This window comes from Rana temporaria, chromosome 10, assembly GCF_905171775.1.
Source record: "Rana temporaria chromosome 10, aRanTem1.1, whole genome shotgun sequence".
Lineage (NCBI taxonomy): Eukaryota > Metazoa > Chordata > Amphibia > Anura > Ranidae > Rana > Rana temporaria.
In genome coordinates, this window is record NC_053498.1 from 6443884 (window position 1) to 6466096 (window position 22213).

Consider the following 22213-nt stretch of genomic DNA (forward strand, 5'->3'; position numbering starts at 1 on the left):
GTCGCACGACCGCGCAATTGTCATTCAAAGCATGACAGTGCAGAAAGCTGAAATGTTGCCTGGGCAGGAAGGGGGTATATGTGCTCAGTAAGCAAGTGGTTAAGGTTACAGGATGTAGGATGTGATTAGGAAAAATGTATTTTGCAATTATGATTTTTTTTTTGACAGGTTTCCTATAGTCAGATTAATAAATAAATAAATACATAAATATAATAAATAAAAAGGCACCGCTTTTGATAAAATAAGCTTTATTGTGTTTAAAACAGACAAAATGTATATAGTAAGTTTGTAGACTGTAGAAATGTAGAAGCAAGTTAGCAAGATTAATGCAAAGATGACTTAAAGATAAATTATGAACAATAAATTAGATTGAAACGTAAAAAAAAAAAAAAAAAAAATCTTTTTACTGATATTGTTTTTTTTAATATGGTATATGGTATATATATGGTAGATTTTGTTAAAAAAAACATCGAAATATAAAGGGTTTGGTTTATCACAGTTTTTAAGTGGAGCAGAGTTCCCGCTGACAAGTATTTTTTTATATTTTTTTATGCATTCAAAAGCAAATGATAAAAATAAAATAAAAAATAATACAATTTTATAGTTGTATCTTTGGTTCCAAAACGTTTTTCACAGTCAGTATGCTTATATATTTTTAGTGACATATTACCAAGATTTTTTTTCTAAAACAAATAAAACAGTATTACTGTAGGTACAATCAGTTGCTTAGTAAGTATATTGCTCCAATCAAGGCACGTCTTATATTCTCTGTTTCAAAGTTGAAAATTCTTATTAAAAAATATATGAAGAATTGAAGATGTATTACTTTTGAATCTTTTGCAGAAAGCAGATATTTTTTTTCTTTTTTTCACACCATGCTAGAAAAAACAGAATACAATTATAAATTGTTTTTGCAAGGTTATAAGAAATAAAACATTTAATAAAGATCTGTAGACACCTGAATTCGAATATGAAGACATTTTAATGTTAATGTGTCCTAACGCTAGATTTTGCTTTTACTGATAAATACTGTATATGAGTGATTTGTAAAATAAAAAGTGAATATCAATCTGCGTAATCTTGTGAAATAAAGTAGTGTATACCGTATATACTCGAGTATAAGCCGACCCGAATATAAGCCGAGGCACCTAATTTTACCACTAGTAATGGCGGCGAGCTGAGATTTTTGTCAGGCCGGCGATATTGTGGCGGACATATCGTGCACTTTTGACACTATTTTGGGACCATTTACATTTATACAGCAAACAGTGCTATAAATATGCACTGATTACTGTATAAATGTGACTGGCAGGGAAGGGGTTAACACTAGGGGGTGATCAAGGGGTTAAATGTGTTCCCTGGGAGTGATTCTTACTGTGGGGGGAGGGGACTGACTGGGGGGAGGTGACCGATCTGTGTCCCTATGTACAAGGGACACGCCATCGGTCGCCTCTCTCCCTGACATAACGTGGATCTCTGGGTTTACACACAGAGCGCCACTTCCTGACATTTGTAACTGCCGATCCCGAGTACCTGGCAGGGATATTACCGTAGCTCAGTAAAAGGATGATTTGGTGGTCTTACCATGTGGAGAGGTGTTTTGCAGCCCAGGATTGGATTGTGAAGGCCACATCTCTGGATGGTTCACCGTTCTTTAATCGAAGATCGTCATTGGGATCTCTGTTGAAGTTCCCGCAAGACCCATTTACTTTTCCAGCCATGTCTTCCTTACCAATCAACTTGATTTCATCGTTTGCGCTGAAGATCACAGTCATCATGCCGCGGAGCTCAATGGTTACATTGAATTTAGAAACTTTAACCTTGACTGCACCAGCTCCAAGCTCAGTCCCGCCTTTCAGCTCCCATCCATTCAACTGCAAAAGAATACCAAAGAATGTCAAGTTTGTATAATGAAAAATACACCAACAGTTTCCTCTAGCCACTCGCCGAACGCAAAACGTATATATACTTTGCAGCTTGCAAGTGGTTTACCAGGATTATGGCTGAAGATGTCAGACAAAACCCTGTATCATTTTTTTTCAGCCGGTGGTTGTCTTTCTCAAGAAAGCATTCCAAGTGGCTCATGTGCTCCTGGAACACTTCCGAAGTGGCAGGAGGGGACATGCTTACTGTTTCTACTGGTTTGCCAGAGAAACGATCCAACAGTTTTTTTTGATCTTTTGCTTTTAAAAATAAAGATGAGATTTGTTTTTTTTTTAACCCAGATCTCGCCATAACAAAAAAGACATCCCCCCTCCCGCCGCCATCCGGTGCTTCTCCGGGCTCTCCCGTGCCATCGGGGGCCTGGAGAGCGAATCGGGCCGGCGCTGGCTGGGGAAGCATAGAGGTGACTGGTGACCAGATGTTCACCAGTCATCTCTATGACCGTCGGAGGCCCGGGTCACGCCCGGTACCCAGAAGTAAACAAAGCCGCAATCGCGGCTGTCGGTGTGAGATCGGTGAATGTTTTTTCACCGATTTCATGCTTGTAAGCCTGGAAGAGAGATGTGGGGTCTATTTGACACAAAAGTGATAAAAAAAAAGTGTAAAAATAGAAAAATTAAGTAAAAAAAAAAAAATGTAAATGTCCCTGTACCCGGTAGTTGCGCGCAGAAGCGAACACGCATGCAAGTCCTGCCCACATATGTAAACGCCGTTCAAACACCACATGTGAGGTATCATTGCATGCGTTAGAGCGTGTGCAACAATTCTAGCACTGGACCTCCTCGAAAATAGTAACCTGTAAAAAAAATTAAAGCGTCGCCTATTCTATGAGTGTGCGAAATTTTAAAGCGTGACATGTTAGGTATCAATTTACTCGGCGTAACATCATCTTTCTCATTATACAAAAAAATTTGGCTAACTTTACTGTTTTGTTATTTTTTAATTCATGAAACCGTTTTTTTTTTCCCAAAATAGGCCCGGTGGTCAAGTGGTTAAAGTGGCTAGCAGAAGAGAGTGATGTTCATATTTATCAACCTCAGAGATTAGCGGAGGTCCATCATGGGGGGGATCAAAGGAGATGTTTTCTTTGGATGAACATAAAAAAAGCTCATTAAAATGGAAATCTATTTAACAACATCATTTTGAAACGTACCGTGTTTCCCCAAAAATAAGACCTAGCGTTATTTTCCAGGAGAGCGGCAATATAAGCCCTACCCCAAAAATAAGCCCTAGTATAAAATGCTTGTAAAATCCTATAATCCACTCTATTACAGTAGTATATGATGTGTGTGTTTCTGTAATATAATTATGGGCAAGAGAGCTCTGGCGGGGCACAGAAGTGCAGAGCGGCGCTATAACGAAGGTATTTGGACAAATTATATTGCAGAAACACACACATTGTACATTATATACTATAGTAAATTATAGGATTTTACAAGCATTTTAATTCAGTTCACACCGGGGATTCCGGACAGGCAGGGAGGGAGAGGGAGAGAGAAGACAGTACATTACATGGTAAGACCTACCCTGAAAATAAGCCCTACCGTGTCTTTGATTTGCCAAAATTAGTATAAGATCCGGGCTTATTTTCAGGGGAAACACGGTATAATCCATAATATGGAGGTAATGGTGATTGGGTTTACATATACTGTACATTAATAAATCCTCAAGAAAATCTTACCCAGACCTCCCGATCTTCGTTGACTGAGATCAAACCATAACCAGTAAATACTTGAAGCGATGCCCTCTTTCCGCCACATTTGTGGGCATCAAAGACAACTATGAACTGCTTGTCCTGGCTTGTGTTGGAAGATGAAGACAATATATATGACCCATGCAAAGGGAACTCCCCTGAGACCCCATCAAATGTAATAAATTGGCGGTCGGGGCTTAGTGTGCACTGGGACTCCCTTGGCTGACAACCTCGAACTCCATCTCTCAGTTGGCACACCTCATCGGCTGCACAAGTTGCATTGATGCAGGACACGGTTCCTGACTGGCAGGTACATTGGTGTAAGCAATCCTCGGAGATCAATGATTCATTGGCCTGTGTTCCGAAAAAAAAGTCAACAAAGAAATTGGTAACTTTGTATATATTGATCATATCGCTAATACATTTGCAAAAAAAAGAAAAAGAAAACATATGTTTTTTTTTTATGTTGAAGAAAACTTGGTGGTTTTTGTGAATGGGTTTAGAATTTCTTTAACCACTTGCCGACTGCCGCACACACCTATACATCGACAGAATGGCACAGGCAGGCAAATGGGTGTACAGGTATGTCCCTTTAAGTTTTCCGCCTTGCAGGCGTGCGCGCTCTGTCGCACGCCACACGAGTGTGCCCGCAGGGCCCCGCGAAATTGGTGTTTGACGGCGGCACGCGATCGTGAGACCGAGAGGCAGAACGGGGAAATGCCTTTGTAAACAAGGCATTTCCTTGTTCTGCCTAGTGACATTTAATGCCTCGTACACACGCCCAATTTTCCCGTCGGGAAAACTGCCATCACAGCTTTTGGCCGGGAAAACTGGCCGTGTCTATGCTCCATGGCAGTTTTTCCGACAGGGAAACCACCAGGAATCATGGCAGGAAAAATTAGATGTTCTCTTTTTTTCCTGCCGTGATTCCCGGTGGTCTTTTTCCCGGAAGTTTCCCTATGGGAAACACTGCGGTGGAGCATACACACGGCCGGGATTCCCGACCAAAGCTCTCACCGCACAGGAAAACCTCTGGTGAATACACGGGGAAAGTGACTGAGCAGGTTCTCGGCTTTCCCCCCCGGGTTTCCCGGCGGCCTTTCTACCGCCGGGAATCCCGATTGCGTGTACGGGGCATCAGAGGTCTACTTCTCCCTGTGATCGGGAGCAGTGATCTCTCTCATGTTACTGGTAGCCCACCCCCCCCACACAGTTAGAATCACTCCCTAGGACACACTTAACTCCTTGATCGCCCCCTAGTGTTTAACTCCTTCCCTGCCAGTGTCATTTACACAGTAATCAGTGCATTTTTATAGCACTGATCGCTGTATAAATGACAATGGTCCCAAAATAGTGTCAAAAGTGTCTGATGTGTCCGCCGTAATGTCACAGTCACAATAAAAATCGCAGATCACTGCCATTACTAGTAAAAAATAATTCTTAATAAAAATGCTATAAAACTATCCCCTATTTTGTAGATGTGATAACTTATGCGCAAACCAATCAATATACGCTTATTGCATTTTTTTTTACCAAAAATATGTAGAAAAATACGTATCGGCCTAAACTGAGGAAAAAATATGTTTTTTATATATTTTTGGGGATATTTATTATAGCGAAAAGTAAAAAATATTGTTCTTTTTTTCAAAATTGACGCTGTTTTTTGTTTATAGCGCAAAAAAATAAAAAACACAGAGCTGATCAAATACCACCAAAAGAAAGTTGTATTTGTGGGAAAACAATAGGTCAATTTTGTTTGGGTGCCACGTCGCGCAACCTCGCAATTGTTAGTTAAAGCGACTCAGTGCCGAATCGCAAAAAATGGCCCGGTCGTTGGGCAGGCGATTCTTCCAGGGGTGAAGTGGACAATAGACGTCCAGTCAGGATAACACAACCATTTCCCGGACATCAATTTACTATTGACCGGGCGGGAAGTGGTTAAAAAATGTTCTCTGTAATGGTTTGTGTAGTTAGTTGACACTACATAAGTACATAATTACTGAAGGTAGCAGGCAACACCATAAAGTGATGAGATTCTACCATAGCTTACCTTTAGGTACCTTCCATTGTGAGTGCATCCGCATTTGTCCATCGTTACACATTTTTCACCATCAAACATAAAGCCAGTGTTACATTGGCATCCTTCAAAGCAATCTTTGCTGCATGTGCTGGCCATCAGGAGCCCATGGCATGTGAAGTCACACGTCCGAGTGCAAAGCTCATAGTGACTGTTCTTCTGGCAGGAGAGTGCTGTAAAATACAAAAGAACATGGATATTTTTCAAGGGATAGCCAAGAAAAAAAAGTAAGCAAAAGCTGGTCAATAAAAAAAAAGAAGAAAACTTGTGTAGCACTACCCCCGTAGGAGCTGCTGGTTTCGTTTTGGGCCTGCACGTTACCTCAACATTCATTGTTTAGGGGAAGAAAGTCTGAAAGAACTCCAATGTCAGGGCTCAAGTCTTGCGGGAACGCGTGGGAACGGAGTTCCTGCACTTTTTTCACAGCAGGAACTCAGTTCCCTTTGCAGGACTAGAGCAGCCGAGCCGCCCGAGCCAATCCTTCACTAAGCGGCGATGCCCAGCTCGAGTCACTGTCAGGGGCAGGCGAACCTTGGTAATCCTTTATGTTACTGGCCGCTTCCTGTATATGGATTCATCAGGTAGTGTGTGGGCATTCTGTCACTTCCTCGATGCCACAATGTCTCCTGGGAGCTTTTGTCATTGTTCCCAGGAGACATTGCGGAGGTCTGCCGCGAGTTATCGCGGGATTTAGAAAGAACTTGCGGTTTAGTAATTATGCATATGAGCGTATCATTTATTTATTTTTTGGTGGGGGAGTGGATCTTGGGCGGGAGTTCCCACACTTTTTTCCCCAGGACTTGACCCCTGTCCAATGTCCACACAAGATGTAAAACCTCTAGCTGTCAGGTTTTATTCTTTTGCTCAAAACTTGTGAAGAAGGTAGAAGGGTGAAGGGTGAAGGGAAGGTTCAGGTACTCAGTAAAGATCACTGGGGAAAAAACCCTAAACTCCAAAGTCATTCACCACTCCCTCTTGAGTGGGTATTGCTCACCCAGATAGACCCCTCTCATCTGGCCTAGCAGCCGGGATGATGCACAAAACAGTTCGATAACAGTCTCTGCCACAGACTGATTGAGAACTTATTGAACAGTCCAGAATCCTCTGCCACAGGATGTAATACCCGAACTTCCAGCCGTATAGTTAAAGAGCCTTTAAGCTGACCCGGCGAACTGTAGGACAACTTGAGTTGTGGATCCCTCCTCACCAGGCTTATCCCGAGACATAAGCCTTCTGCTTGGTCTCCTCCAGGGCAGGTCCTCCCCTGGTTTCCTTTATTAAATGTAGCTTCCTTTGCTTAGATGGACAGCTTGAGATCCCTCTTGATTTGTAGGCCCCAGTCAGCATAACTGGGCCTAGTGATAGAGATGCAGCCTCGGGCCAACGTGGTCCAGAGGCTCGAAATCAGGCAACGCATACCTCGTGCAAGGAGGGCCACAAGGCGAAGGACCCCAAAATATGGCGTCTGCCCCTTAAGTATCCCCTCTCGGCATGCACAGCGGGCACCACTCCCACTGGGCTGTTCCCGAGGAAAGATACTCAATGACCCATGGCTTGCCTGTGTTCCAACACTGGCCTGTGGGGGTATCCCCACCTACAGGCAACAGTGGGAAAATGCTATCAAACACAGCCACTGCCAGGACAGAGGCTAATTTCATATAAATCATACAGTCTGAGCCATATTATCGGCTCAGACACCCACTAAATTTAACATAGCGCCCAGTCATTTGGGAGCAAGGCGCTACACTTCTAATTTGAAGAAGAAATTTGGGGTATGGATACTTTTTCATAGTAACATTGGTCCAGCTTGGACCAACTACAGTATATAGATACCTGTAGGATTCTTCTAAAAGCTGGAAACTATTGTAGAAGACAACATTACTCCATTGATCTCCATCTGCTTCTGGGTACCATGTCAAGCGACTGCCCTGCTGCATTCTGAATAGAGGAAGTTAGCTGTTCAGCATAAGTGTCATTCAGAGAATTATTTGCATCTTCAAAATGAATGCAAATCATTCTCTGATTGGAGGTGGAGAGAAGGGTGCAGTTATGTCACAATTCCTACCTCATCCGATCAATTATTTGCCTTCATGGAGAAAATGCAAAGCATCCTTTGAAAGGTGGCCAAGTTGAGCAGCCAACCTCCTGTGTTCACAATGCAGAAGGGCAACCACTTGACATGGGACATGGAAGCTAGTGGAGATCATTGAAGTATTGGTGTCTTCTCCAGTGCTTTTCAGCTTCTAGTGGGATCCCACAGGCAAGGTACAGTATATCAGTGTTGCGACAAATCAAAAGCCCAATTTGCATGCGCTGGTATGATGATGCCCCGGAAGACGTCGTTTGATGACGAAACACGTAGGGCGGAGCCTTCCATTGACATCATCGCATATCGTAAGTATACTGGAAGTTAACCGGAATTACTAGAAATCCACCAACTGGGTGATTTTAACTCATATGCACATGAATATTATACTACCTATGTAAGTCTGATTTGATTACACTTTGATAGTATTTAAAGTTACTGCACTATGAGGAGCATTTGTTTGCTAACTCTTTTATGAACTGGAATTTTCTTGAAGCCCATGTTTGAACCGAGTGATGGGCGGTGTTTGATCGCTTGGTTTTCAGTCATATGAGGAGTACACACCGTCGAAATTTCCGACAAGAAAAGTTCGATGTGAGCTTTTGGTCGGAAATTCCGACCGTGTGTAGGCCCCATCTGACTTTTTCTGTCGGAATTTACGACAGCAAAAATGTGAGAGCTGGGGTCCCCATGTCCTGTGATAATGTTCAGGACTCCCGATTCCAGGTCATCTGATCGCTGTGATCGCCTCTGATGGGCTATCACAGCGATCAGTCACTGTGAAGCCCGCCCGCATGTTTTTTCTCTGTGAATGGAGGAGAGAAATGCATCGCATCTCTCTCCTCCATTATGAGGTCCTAATGGTCTTGTTTACAAATTGGCAACATACATAATCTATCGAAAATGTTATAAATGACTTACGGCACTTAGTGATGTTCCTCCAAGCTCCTATTTTGGCTCCTTGCTCTTGGCATAATGCTGTATAGGCTTGCAGACTGGCACATAAGGCCTCCTGGCTTACACGTCCGGAACAGACATCCACCAAACAGCTTTGGTAATATATTTCAGGTTTGACCAGTTGATGGCATGCCTTGAATGGACCTTGAGGATCTACAATCATTCCACACTTGGTAGTTGAATTGGCATCAGCGATTTTAACTTGATCACACGTTGGACACTTATCTCCAGAACATCCTTTGCAGTCCGACCCATGCCGAGCTACGGCCCAAGAGTCACCAAAAACTGTTTTATCAGTGACAATGGATCCATTAGGAAGACGGAAGTCATCATTGGGGTTCTTGTTGTAATTTCCACAGAGACCTTCGGTGAGGCTCGAGTAGGAACTTGGGATCCAGACTGAAACAAAGAACTGTTGGTCATACATAACCACAAAGCCAAATTTGGAATAAACAAATATGTTATTTCCTTCTTTGTTAATCCAGATGTCATGGTTCCAAGAACGGCATGGAAGATTGTACTTCTCTCCATTGATCTGAAATATACATATTAAAGTATGCGTTAAAAATCTTATTATGATACAAAAAAATATATATAATGTGGGTGTTTACAAACCATCCTATGGTAATAAATGACATAATCATACACAAAGCACCAAATATGAGGGTCACAACAGCAAAATTTACGAAATTCTTCAAACTTATAAGGACTATTATGAATGAAAGACAAAGGCCCAGATTCTCAGAGACTTACGACGGCGTATCTCCAGATACGCCGTCGTAAGTCCGAATGGCCGCCGTCGTATCTATGCGCCTGATTCATAGAATCAGTTACGCATAGATTTGGCCAAGATACGAGCGGCGTAAGTCTCCTACGCCGTCGTATCTTGGGGTGCATATTTACGCTGGCCGCTAGGTGGCGCTTTCGTTGATTTCCGCGTCGAATATGTAAATGAGCAAGATACGCTGACTCACGAATCTACGTATGCCCGTCGCAATTAGTTACGCCGTTTACGTAAGACATACGCCGGCGTAAAGATAAAGCTGGTCTCTAGGTGGCGCAGCCCATGCAAGGTATGGACGTTGGAACAAGCGTATCTTTTTACGTCGTTTACGTAAGTCGTACGTGAATGGGGCTGTGCGTAGGTTACGTTCACGTCACAGGCATTGAGCCGGCGTATCTTTGGGCGTAAATACGACGTGATACTGAGCATGCGCGCGCATGTGCCGTTCGTTCGGCCATGCATCTACATGGGGTCACGCTTAATTTAAATACAACACGCCCACGACCTGCCTACTTTGAATTACGCGCGCTTACGCTGGTCGATTTACGCTACACTGCCGTAGCTTAAGACGCAAGTGCTTTGTGAATACAACACTTGCCTCTCTAAGTTGCGGCGGCGTAGCGTAAAAAAGATACACTACGCCGGCACAACGTTATGCCGCCCTACGTGAATCTAGGCCAAAATGTTAGCAAAATGTCACCTCCAGTTTACTCCAATGCACCAAAGTAAAACATTTTATTTTACTGAAATCAATGTGTCAAGACCTGGATCACCTGCTGGTGGCACCGTGCCTTCCAGCAAGGAAAGTTTGTAGTTCCAGATTCCAGTAATCAGTCTCCACCTGATGCCGGCTGCTGGAAGGGTTTTTAGTCCCTTCTCTGCTGTTACACCTTGCTCCAGTGTTTTGCTTGTTGCCAGATACTGTTAGCCATTATCCTGTTCCTGCTCTTTGATCGTTCTCTCTGCCTAGTACATTTACCTTGAGACCTCTGCTGCCTTGATCCTACTCCCCTTTGTTCCCGATACAAGTTTTGGTTCCCCTTCCTATAGGTTCCCTGTGCGGAATACGGGCCAGTCAGCGGAGATCTCTCCCCGTCAGTCCATTGCTTTCTATGTGAAGTCTGTTTTTTTTTTTTTGGGTGGCTGGGCCTCTATTAAGATAGGGGTCTGGAGCTGCAGCTCCAATAGCCCCTACGTTAATCCGTCTCTGTAGGATTTTTTTTTTTTTATTTATTACACAATTACTCGTAAAATTGTAAAACAAATACGGGTTGTAGTTAGCATTCAAACAAGCTATTAGGTAAATGTTATTAACACTAAAGTAACCTTTTATTTGAATAATACAGTAACTAAAAAAATGGACTCACCAAAACACTCCAGGGTCTCGCTCTTCCCAAGTGTATAACATAATTTCCTATGGTAACAGTCACAGATTTAGCAACTGCCATTTTACCGAACGGTTCATTATCTATCGTGACCTCAAAATTGACTCCACCTTTCTTCACTCTGATAAGTCGGTAGGAACAGGTACCCTGGAAATCATATTTCATGCCATCAGGAGTCAAGAAATGAGGATCACCCCAGACTATACACTGGGCTAACTCTTTGGGATGGCAACCCATAAAACCATCGGCCACTTTGCATTCTTCTTCTGGGCCACAGGAAATGTTATTGCAGGTGACCACCCCATGCATGTCACATGTACATTTTCTCTGGCAGAGACTGTCGGGGTAGAAGTCTTGCTCCCTCTTGTAGTAGTTGTTTTCAAAGACACAGCCACATTCTGAAATAGGCACACAGTCTTTTCCACTGAGAATGAAACCATTATCACAGTAGCAGCCTTCAGTGAGGGATTGCTCACAGGCCGGTGGAGGAATTAAGCCAAAACAAGTAGTAGGGCATCCATCTCCCAGGAGCCGATATTGACTATTTGGGGGGCAATCCATTTCTGAAAAATAGATGTGAAACATTTAAAAGTAATGTATTTGTATGGGCAATACATACTGTATAAACATGTGTGTGAAATGCATTACTAGTCCAACTCTACTATCCAACAACTCAAAAATTTACAGGAAACATACCTTTTTTTCTATTTTAATATGGTCTTGTTCTATTTTAATATGCGCCTGTGCCTCTGCTTTGTATCTTTTTCTGCTGGGCCAATGGGCAACAAGGATGAGCCGAACACCCTTGTTGCCCATCAACATGGGGACAAGGTGCTTTGGGGTCAAACCCGAACTTTGGGGTTGCCCCGAACTACGCATATTTTTTGTCGAACATCTTTACAACCAAAGTTCGGCCCAAACTTATGCTCAGGCCGAACCGTTCAAATAAGGTTGAGCCACTCTGAGAGCCACGGGAGAGGGCTTTGTGACCCCGTCCCCTGGGATGCAGTCTGATCCCTTTTGGGCGCCCGGGGAATTGAGGGTTGCAGGACTTGATCCATTCTGGTAATAACTAAAGTTATATGTTGTGGCTATCACAAGTGTGGTCTGGGGTGGGCATCTATAAATAATATAGACAAGTTAGATTGCTATGTTAGCTTAGATGATTAGAGGAAAATTTACAAGAATGTATACTCAGGTGCTGGAATGTATTGATCTTTTGCATGCCTTTGCACCCTTTTTCTTTTTCGCCTTCTGTTATCATCATAACATTTTCAATTAAAACTGCGCCCTGAGCCCACCCAGCTGTGTGACAATAGCAAATTAATATTCGGCATTGTCTTCCTGATCGGCCAAGAGGAGAAGCGATCGTAATGACCACCAAGGAGGAGGAGAAGACACAGGGGAGGCAACTGTGAAGCCAGGGAAAAGGAGACCCCGGAGAAGCCGAAAGTCGACGAGGAGCGAGGAAGATACGCTGCCTGTGATCTAGATGGGGTAAGTGCGGGGCTGGTGGGCTGATGATCAAGTGACGGGGGGGGGGTGTCGGTTGGTTTTACCACCTCCCAAAAAAGGGGAGCACCAGCTGCCACTGTGTTCTACTAACACTGAAAATAATTACTATGTCTGGACGTATACTTTTTTATCAATGAGTTGCTTTAGTTCTTTATAGAGGTGATACCTTAAGATAATGTCATTTGGGTGGTTGGCTTCTCCACCATTATAGCAGTGCTGTAGATTATGCCTGTAAAGGTTCTTATGTATGCATGTCTATCCAGCAGTAGTTAGTTACATTCAACCGGACATTGTACTGCAATGCTAAGGAAGGTTCGCCTCTCATTCAAATTCATTGCAAACTGAGAAACTCCATGAAAGAGTGGTGAAGGATTGGATCTGAAGAAGCTACTTAGATAAGCTATGATTCATCTTTATAATTAAAGAACACAAAGAGTTGAATGTGACTAAACAGCTTTCAGTTGAACATACGGGGAAACAACCTCACAGGAGTAAAATTAATAAAAATAAATAAAAAGTTACCACAAAAAGATGGCTTCCTCCAAGGTTTGATATCAGATCCATTCCTTTGGCAGTCTGAAACATACGTAGCTATGCTGGCACAGACAATAGACTGGTGGCCTTTGTATGCACACGCATCAAACACACAGTTGTCAAAATAAGGAGTTGGATCAATGGCATTGTAGCATTGGCTGAATGGTCCATCAGGTTTCTTGAGAAGTCCACAGTAACGTTCGCTCTTGTAGAATTCTTGATCTTTCTTGGTACATGTTGGACAATCGGAACAAATGCTTTTACATCCTTCCACTTCTCCCACTTTCCAGTGGTTTCCAAATTCATCTGCAGTTCTGGCAGCTGCACCATCTTCGAAGGTGAAGTCATCTGAGGAGTTTCCATTATTGTTACCACACAGTCCACGAACTGCCCCTTTGTAGGTACTTGGGAGTTTCACATTCACGTTGTTCCATCCATCATAAGTCAATGTCATATCAAAGTTCGTTTTGAGCACAATGTTGTTTCCCGAGATAAATGACATGATCTTTGGTGAATCCCAATAGTAGGGTAAGTCAACAAGTTTTCCATCAACCTAGGTGAAAAAGGAATTGTTGTCTGTAAATTGCCATATATTAAACATTTAATTATTTTTATAGGGTGAGTTTTCCAATCTAATCACCCTTCTACATAATGGAACACAATAGAAAAAAATTGAATAGTGACCCCACAATAGGGATAAAACTTTTTTGCGGAAGGGAGTTTAACAAGACACATGGCCACTCATTAAAATTAGAAGAAAAGAGGTTTAACCTTAAGCTACGTAGAGGGTTCTTTACTGTTAGACCCCTTTCACACTGAGGAGTTTTTCAGGCGGTTTAGCACTAAGAATAGCGCCTAAATACCGCCTGAAAAACTCCTGCCTTGCGGTCCTTCAGACCGTTGCCCTCTGGTTAACCTATCGTATGTACGAGGCCTTACACAAACAATCTCCATCAGTTGAATTGTATGAATTGTATGTACAACATTTTTTGAAATCTGTAAATTGTTATACGCTAATTGTTAGAGCTTTGCATCCCCAATAAAATTTAGCAATTTCCCTCAACAGTTATAAGAAAGTTACCAAGTATTTACCTTGATCTGTCTTGGGTAGTCTTTACTCATGGTTATGGTCTTATTGTAGACTTCCATGATCACATCTTTGGTGAAGGACACAGCTTTGTTACCTCGGTGGTCATTCACAACATTAATAGTAAATGGAGTCAGGGACGAGTCGCGTGACATCACTTTCACCAGCTGGTAGACACAGCTGCCCATGAATGGATATCTCTTGCCATCAAAAGTGCAGTAATGAGGATCCCCGGTGGATGTACAAATTGAATATTTGGTTGGGTAACAGCCTTGTACTCCATTGACCAGCATACAGGTCTCAGTCTCTTTGCAGCTAGTTGGCTGACAGTCTATGGTTCCCAATATCGGATCACATTTGCAGAGGACAGCACATTGCTCATCATACCAAGACTGGTTGGGTTTATAATATTGACTATTGTATTGACAGCCACAGCTGGTAATTGGAACACACTTATCTCCACTGAGGACCATACCCGCATTGCAATCGCAAGTATCTATACAGGGTCTTGTGCACTTGGCTGGGGCATTTCTGTCGGCACAGCTGGCGGGACAAGCTGTTGCGCAAGCATTGTAATGACTGTTTATGTCTCCACATACCTTAGCTGGAAGAGAAGCCAAAACATCAAGTTATTATGAAAATCAAAAAAAATATTGTAAATCCTAATGCCAAAAAATTGAATTGTTATATCTAAAGTCAATACTTTTTTCTGCTAAGTTTTATTGTAGGGTGGTTAAATCCTCTGTCAGTTATTTTCCTTTTTCTTTTTTACCCTATGTGTCCCATTGGGCATATTTACCCCAACTTCCTGTTTTGAGATACAGCAGGAATTAAAAACATCTAATGCCGCGTATACACGGAAATTCTGACAATGTGTAAGCACCATCGGACATTTGCTGTCAGAATTTCCGACAACAAGCTGGTTCTCAAACTTTCCGACAACAAAATCTGTTCTCGTAAATTCAGATCGTATGTGGACAATTCCGACGCACGAAATTCCACGCATGCTCTGAATCAAGTACGAGACAGAAGTGTGCAGTCTGGTAAAACTAGCGTTTGTAATAGAGATAGCACATTCGTCACGCTGTAACGGACTGAGAAGCACGAGGCTGAAAAGCGTGAATCGTCTCTCACCAAACTTCTACTAACACGACTGTATGTATTCTGTATATGCACCGCTCAGCCAATTCCGATGCACTGTGTTGATGACAGAGCATGATAAGCCTGCTCGGATTGGAATAACAACCTCTGCCAATCCGAGCAGGCTACATAATGTAGCCTGCTCGGATTGGCAGAGGTTATTACTCCAATCCGAGCAGGCTTAGCATGCTCTATCATCAACAAAGTGCATCGGGATTGGCTGAGCGGCGCAGAATACAGAATACAGAATACATACAGCCTTAAAGAGCACCCAGCGGGCTGATATCGATAGAGCAGCTTCTTCACTCGGCGTATAAGAGGACCCCCGGTTTTTGGCTGTGTAATTTCGGTGCAAAAGGTTGTCTTATACGCTGGAAAATAAGGTAGTTTGTCTGGCATCACAAAGGAAGGTGACTATGTAGAAAAGAAGGGGCGATTTTGCCGCCCCCTCTATCCAGGCCACCCTCTACATACAATAGATAGAATCATGCTTAGCATGAATCTATCCATGGCTGCCACGGCCACCCCCTATTCATGCATCTGGCCCTTTTCAGGGCGCATGAATTACAGCGGCCAGGTTTTTTCTTTGAAGCACCTGATTAGAGCCCACCCAGGTGTTTTGCCACAGCAAATCAATATATCCCCGCCAAATGAATATTGGCTGTTGCAACACTGAACCTCCTCCCGACCAATCAGGAAGTGGGTCTTATACCTATCACCGGATTGGCTGAAAGGACAGGTGATCCTATTGGATGCCTAGGAGGAGGGGAGGAGATGCACAGTGGAAGCAAGGAGGAGAAGAGTCGTTGGCCGATGCCTGGATGCCGGTCCCCGCCGATGCCTGGTCCCCACCGATGCCTGGATGCCCACTCCCCGCCACCACTCCTTGGTTGCCCGATCCCTGCCGCCGCTCCTTGAATGCCCACTCCCTGCCGCTGCCGCTCCGATGCCAGCTACCTAGATGGGGTAAGTTCCGGTGGACCATCCGGCAGACACCGGGGGTGGGGGGTTTGAGTTGCCATGGGGGGTGGGGGGATTTGATTGTTTGCCGCCCCTAAACAAAAAACACCAGCCGCCACTATAGAAAAGTGATGTCATTTGTTTTTGAAATTCCTAATAAAAAGAGTTTCGGATTTGGTGGTGCAAGATTTCAAAGCCATGCCAAACAAAGGATATATTTTCACTAATGCTTGCGCCCCAAAATATATTAATTTTGCCAATGAATGTTATTCCCTACATTTTTGATTATTTATTGTTTTCAGAGAACACATGCATAAAAGAAAATCAATGGACTTACAACAGCCAGAGGGTGTCCTCCAGTCGTATATCTTAAGACCTTTGCCTAAACAGGTGGTTGAGTAGGCCTCTAGAGCTTGACATAGAATGCTTTGTGCTCCATCATTCATACAGACATCAAATAGGCAGGCATTGAAAAACTTCTTGGGGTCGACTTCCTTAGAGCACTCTCTGAAAGGACCATCCTTTTTAAACAGCATGCCGCAAGCCTTCTCATTGCCATACTGGATCTTCTTCTCCTCTTCACATACTGGACATTCACCGGGACAGTAATCAAAACAGAATGGATCTTGGTCATAAAGCTTCCACTCTGAAGCCCAGTCTATAATGGAGCTGATTATTGTTCCATTGGGTGCTTTTTGATCATCTTTTGGATCCTCGTTGAAGTTTCCACACAATCCAGATACAAGGTTATAATAGCTACTGGGAATAGTTACTGTACAGTACCAGTTCCAATCAAATGTGACAACAATTCCATTAGCTATTTTTATAACAGCGTTTAAACCACTTTGACTCACATTTATCTTCCCATCACTGAGACTAATCGGAAGATTTGTCTTTACACCATTGACCTGCATTGAGAAGACATAGTAAGTCAACAGTACAATAGATGCTTTGTCATAAATCAGCAACAACTAGACAATGACATGTGCACACTGAAATATTCTGTTTCAGAATTTATTTATGTATTTAGATACTCCCGAAATTTGTTTTTATTTATTTTGTTTTGTTAAAAAATGCATTTGTCCGAAAATCCGAATTAAGGTCGAATCTGTCAATTGAAGGCTTATGGTGTCTGTCAAATGTTCTAAGAAGATTTGACGAAGCAGCTAAACTGTATGAGGCCGCGATCGTACATTTCCGGTCGAATTCTCCGCCCACAAGCTATAGTAGAATTCTAATGTTGTATGACTAGTAATACCGTATATACTCGGGTATAAGCCGACCCGAATATAAGCCGAGGTACCTAATTTTACCACAAAAAAAATAGGGAAAATGTATTGACTTGAGTATAAGCCTAGGGTGTCCATCTGCATGCCTCACTGTGCCTCACTTTGCCTCACTGTGTCCATGTCCATGCCTCACTGTGCCCATGCCTCACTGTGTCCATGACTAGACTGACGTTTAACATGGGAGTCTATGGAAGGGGTGCCCAGTTTTGAAAAATCGCATTGGACGAGCTTTTTTAAAACACTCTGAATGCTAATCAAAGCTCCTAAATAAAATGGTTACCTTACAGTCCTGTTCACATGTTGTGTTTGCTTTGCAACACTTCCAAAATAATACTCCATCCCACTTTCTTGGTGCTTCAAAGTGTCTCCAAAGCCTCCATAGAAGTCTATGACAACGCTCGCTAACAGCACCTGAAGCTTTTTAGGGACTTTTATTCAGTGTTGGCTTCACTTTCTTTAGGAGGTATGAGATATCCCAGGATGCACTGAGAAACCAACAAGTGAACTTGTAAGATGACATCAGAAGTCACTTCCAGTTCATGTGTATATATTCTGGAAGTGTCTGGTGCATACGTCACATCTGGGGCGCAGTGTGGAGCAGCAGAAAAGTGAGTGGGGTTCGAGCTGAAGCGGAGCAACTAGGATACTGCTCATGTAGTGTGTAACATGGGAATGCTATAGCAGAAGGTGAGTGGGGACCTGAGTGATAAGACTGAGTGGCAGAGGTGGGGGACCAGAGCAGGAGAAACTAGAAGATGTCACATGTGGTGAGCAGTGTGGCAGCAATATAACAGGAGGTAAGCAGGGACCAGAGAGAGGAGGGTCAGCAAACCAGAGGATCAGCAGAGCTGAGGGTTACTACTGAGTGTGGGATCAGCAGAGCTGGGGTTACTTCTGAGTGTGGAATCAGCATAGTTGGGGGTACTACTGAGCAGGGGATCTGCTGAACAAGGGTACCGATAAGCTGGGGGCTTGTTGAACAGGGATACCAATGAGCTGAGAATCAGCTGAGTGTGAGTACTACTGGGTTATTTAAAACAAATAGCAAACCAACACACTCAGGGCATTACCAAGCTTCATTAAAACTTCAAACAAGCATCACTGAAGCATCAACAACTTGGTAGGTGCTTCAAGGTGTGTTAAAGTCAAAGGGAGTGTGAATGAACCCTAAATGAGTCTTTTTGTTAATCTATTAGGCCAGATTTTTTTTTTTACAAAAAAGCAATACCAAATTTAGTGTGGTAAACCTTAGAACAGGGTTTTCCAAACTGTGGCCCGAGAGCCAGATGTGGCCCTTTGCTAGCCTTTGTCCGGCCCTTGGGGGCACTATTCCTCCCACTGATATGAGGCACTATTCCTCCTACTGACACCAACAATGGGGCACTATTTCTTCCACCGATACCAATGATGGGATACAATTCCTCCTACTAATAGGGGCACTACTCCTATTGACCACCAACCCTGAGGCCATATTTATTCTCATGCAGAGCCTGTGACATTTTTTGCCCCTGCTGGCCACAATCTGGCCCTCTTAAAGTCTGAAGGACAATAAACTGGCCCTTTGTTTGAAAAGTTTGGAGAACCCTGTCTTAAAAAATACAAATAAACAATTAAAAATCTCCTAAATAACTGTTCCGGTCATGAAGCAGGCCATCCTAACTTATATGAATTAAACATAGAGGGGAAAAAAATCTAAATCACATACCTGGATTGTAGGAAAATCACCAAGTTGGACAAAAATCTCCACCCCATAGATTTTCAATTTCATCGATTTGACAAAAGAAGCTGCTTGGTTCCCTCTGTTGTTATTTTTGATGGAAACCTCAAATGGCTCCAGGGAAGAGCTGCCGGATCCGATATACTGAGCCAAAATATAGGTACAGGTGCCCTGGAAGTCAAATTCATTGCCGTCAAAACTACGCAAATGGGGGTCACCCCAGGCCCAGCACAGGCCCGCATAATTTGGCACGCAAACCGCTTTGTCATCTTGAACTTGGCAGGTCTCTTTCTGGCGGCAGGTAGTGAATTTGCATGGATCTGCAAAACCATAAAACAAAAGGTTTTTAAGAACAAGTGAAATGAATCAGTGAGTGAAGAATGAGGGCAGCTGTAGAAAGACCAGAAAGACGATTCACTCTAATGGATGATGGAAGTGCAATTCCTGTCACCACCTTCACATGAGCCTTTGTGTGACCCTTTCCATTTCCCAAGCATATAAATACAATGCTATTGTGATTACCTTCTCCATCAGCTGTTTACTTGAGTCCCATCGTGATCCAGAGATGTGCATAGGAGCAGTGGTTCTCCCTGGTCTCTCTCTCTCCTCATTGGCTCCAGCTACTGTGAGCCAGTGAGCCAATGAGGAGAGAGTGGGGGAGGGGCTGAACCACGCTCTGTGCGTGAATGGACAATGTCCATTCACAGGAGTATGGCACTCCAGGGGGCACTCGGCAGAGGAAAAGAGCCAGGAGTGCCGGTGGGGGACCCAAAAAAAGAGGATAGAGGCTGCTTTGTGTGAAACCATTATTATTATTATTTATTACGACCTTTAGAATCACTTTAATCCTTTGACCACTTGGGGCCGTGTAAATTAACCCTTTTTAAATCGTTTTTTTTTTTGTTTGTTTTATGTATAATTTTTTTTTTATTATTTACATTTTTTTTTACAGAACATGGAAGCCAACAGTGCCACAGGAGGAGGGGGTTCAGTGCAGTGACAGGGGGGTGCACATGGAGGGATCAGAAGTAGGCAAAACAAGGAGGGGGATTGTGCGGGGGAAGCGATTACACGAACGATGCCCTGTGTCTGTGTCTCTCCCTGCAGCAGCTGAAAGCCGGCGGGAGGGAGAGAAACCACCTGTCAGCAGCTGCAGAGAGCCGCACAAGGCATATTTCTGTAATTGCACCTCTGCCTGAACACACCCATTTCTCCTGCTGTTTGGGCCCCCCGGTGTGCCCGGGCCCCCTACAGGATTGGTGGTCCTCCCTTATTAGCGGCCCTGGCGGCCACCAGGGGTGTATTTAGGTTTTGTGCTGCCCTAGGCCTGGTGAAACTCATGCACCCCCTACTTTATATATGACGCACCCCTTCCTCTTTAAGACCCGCCCTGTCATTTTAATGGGATAAGGACAGAGGGACGCAGTGGGATGAGAACAGAGGGACGCAGTGGGATGAGAACAGAGGGACGCAGTGGGATGAGAAAAGAGGGACAGGGTGGGATGAGGACAGGGGGACAGGGTGGGATGAGGACAGGGGGACAGGGTTGTATGAGGACAGGGTGGGATGAGGACAGGGGGACAGGGTGGGATGAGGACAGGGTGGGATGAAGACAGGGTGGGATGAGGACAGGGGGATAGACAGAGGGACAGGGTGGGATGGGGACAGGGGGATAGACAGAGGGACAGGGTGGGATGAGGACAAGGGATGGACAGAGAGACAGGGTGGGATGAGGATAGGGGGAGGGACAAAGGGACAGGGTGGGATGAGGACAGGGGGAGGGACAGAGGGACAGGGTGGGATGAGGACAGGGGGGCAGAGCATCTTTTAATTTGGGGGGAGAGGGTGGTATGGGGATATGTGCTGGGGAGTGATTTGAGAGGAAAGAAGATATGTGCTTTTTCCCTGCCCCCCGCAAAGTGCTGCCCTAGGCCTGGGCCTTGTCGGCCTAGGCCATAATAAATCTCTGGCGGCCACCTATTTGCTGCTATAAGGGTCTACTTTCTTTTGTTCTATTTCGTGGACAAGAACCTTGGGGGGGTTATTTAGTGATGTTGGTTGGTTTGATGTTCCAATAAACCCATCAGTTTGCCGTTACATTGAGGCCGGGCTCTATGCAGACTAAATACAATTGTGTCCCCATCTCAACAAACAGCCAGAGAAGCTAGAGCAGGGCAGATGATTTTTACGTGAAAAGGTGAGTTGCTATGATGATGCTGTGACAGACTCACCCGGGACAGAGGCTTTTGGAGGGGACTGAATGCTATCCTCTTGCCTTGCGATCATGGGCCCTGGCATTTGGGGGAACGGTGCTCTTTGTGAGCTGTATGCCTGGGACCCTGTATATGCCAGGTTAGAGTGACTGATTCATACTGTTGGGACATACAGTGTAAGGAGATGCTAATGCCATCCCCTCCAGCCATCTGTCTGTTCTCTGTGCTAATTGACCCTGCTATTGTGTGAAGATGTCCTGTGTTTTACCACTTCAGCCCCGGACCATATTGCTGGTCAATGACCGGGTCACCTTTTGTGATTCGGCACTGCGTCGCTTTAACTGACAATTGCGCGGTCGTGCGACATGGCTCCCAAACAAAATTGGCGTCCTTTTTTTCCCACAAATAGAGCTTTCTTTTGGTGGCATTTGATCACCTCTGCGGTTTTTATTTTTTGCGCTATAAACAAAAATAGAGCGACAATTTTGAAAAAAAAAGAATATTTTTTAATTTTTGCTGTAATAAATATCCCCAAAAATATATATAAAAAAAAAATATTTCCTCAGTTTAGGCCGATACGTATTTTTCTACATAGTTTTCGTAAAAAAAATCGCAATAAGCGTTTATTGATTGGTTTGCGCAAAAGTTATAGCGTCTACAAAATAGGGCATAGTTTTATGACATTTTAATTGATATATTTTTTTTTACTAGTAATGGTGGTGATCAGCGATTTTTATCGGTACTGCAACCTAATGGGGGACACAGCGGACACTTTTGACACATTTTTGGGACCATTGGCATTTTTATAGCGATCAGTGCTTTAAAAATGCAT

The 22213-nt window shown here is 43.7% G+C and overlaps 1 protein-coding gene across 1 annotated transcript in view; it reads right to left on the bottom strand.

Moving 5' to 3' along the window:
• Window positions 1–674: 674 nt before the first annotated feature.
• LOC120916226 (IgGFc-binding protein-like) overlaps window positions 675–22213 on the bottom strand; it is a 117905-nt gene continuing 96366 nt past the window's right edge. The window contains exons 32-41 of the mRNA XM_040327087.1: window positions 19157–19488; window positions 16500–17070; window positions 14068–14666; window positions 12964–13528; window positions 10909–11489; window positions 8722–9292; window positions 5688–5887; window positions 3626–3991; window positions 1585–1874; window positions 675–878 (exon numbers count right to left, since the gene is read on the bottom strand). Coding sequence (XP_040183021.1) covers window positions 869–878; window positions 1585–1874; window positions 3626–3991; window positions 5688–5887; window positions 8722–9292; window positions 10909–11489; window positions 12964–13528; window positions 14068–14666; window positions 16500–17070; window positions 19157–19488 — 4085 coding nt within the window. The 3' untranslated portion in view covers window positions 675–868. The remainder of the gene's footprint in view (window positions 879–1584; window positions 1875–3625; window positions 3992–5687; window positions 5888–8721; window positions 9293–10908; window positions 11490–12963; window positions 13529–14067; window positions 14667–16499; window positions 17071–19156; window positions 19489–22213) is intronic.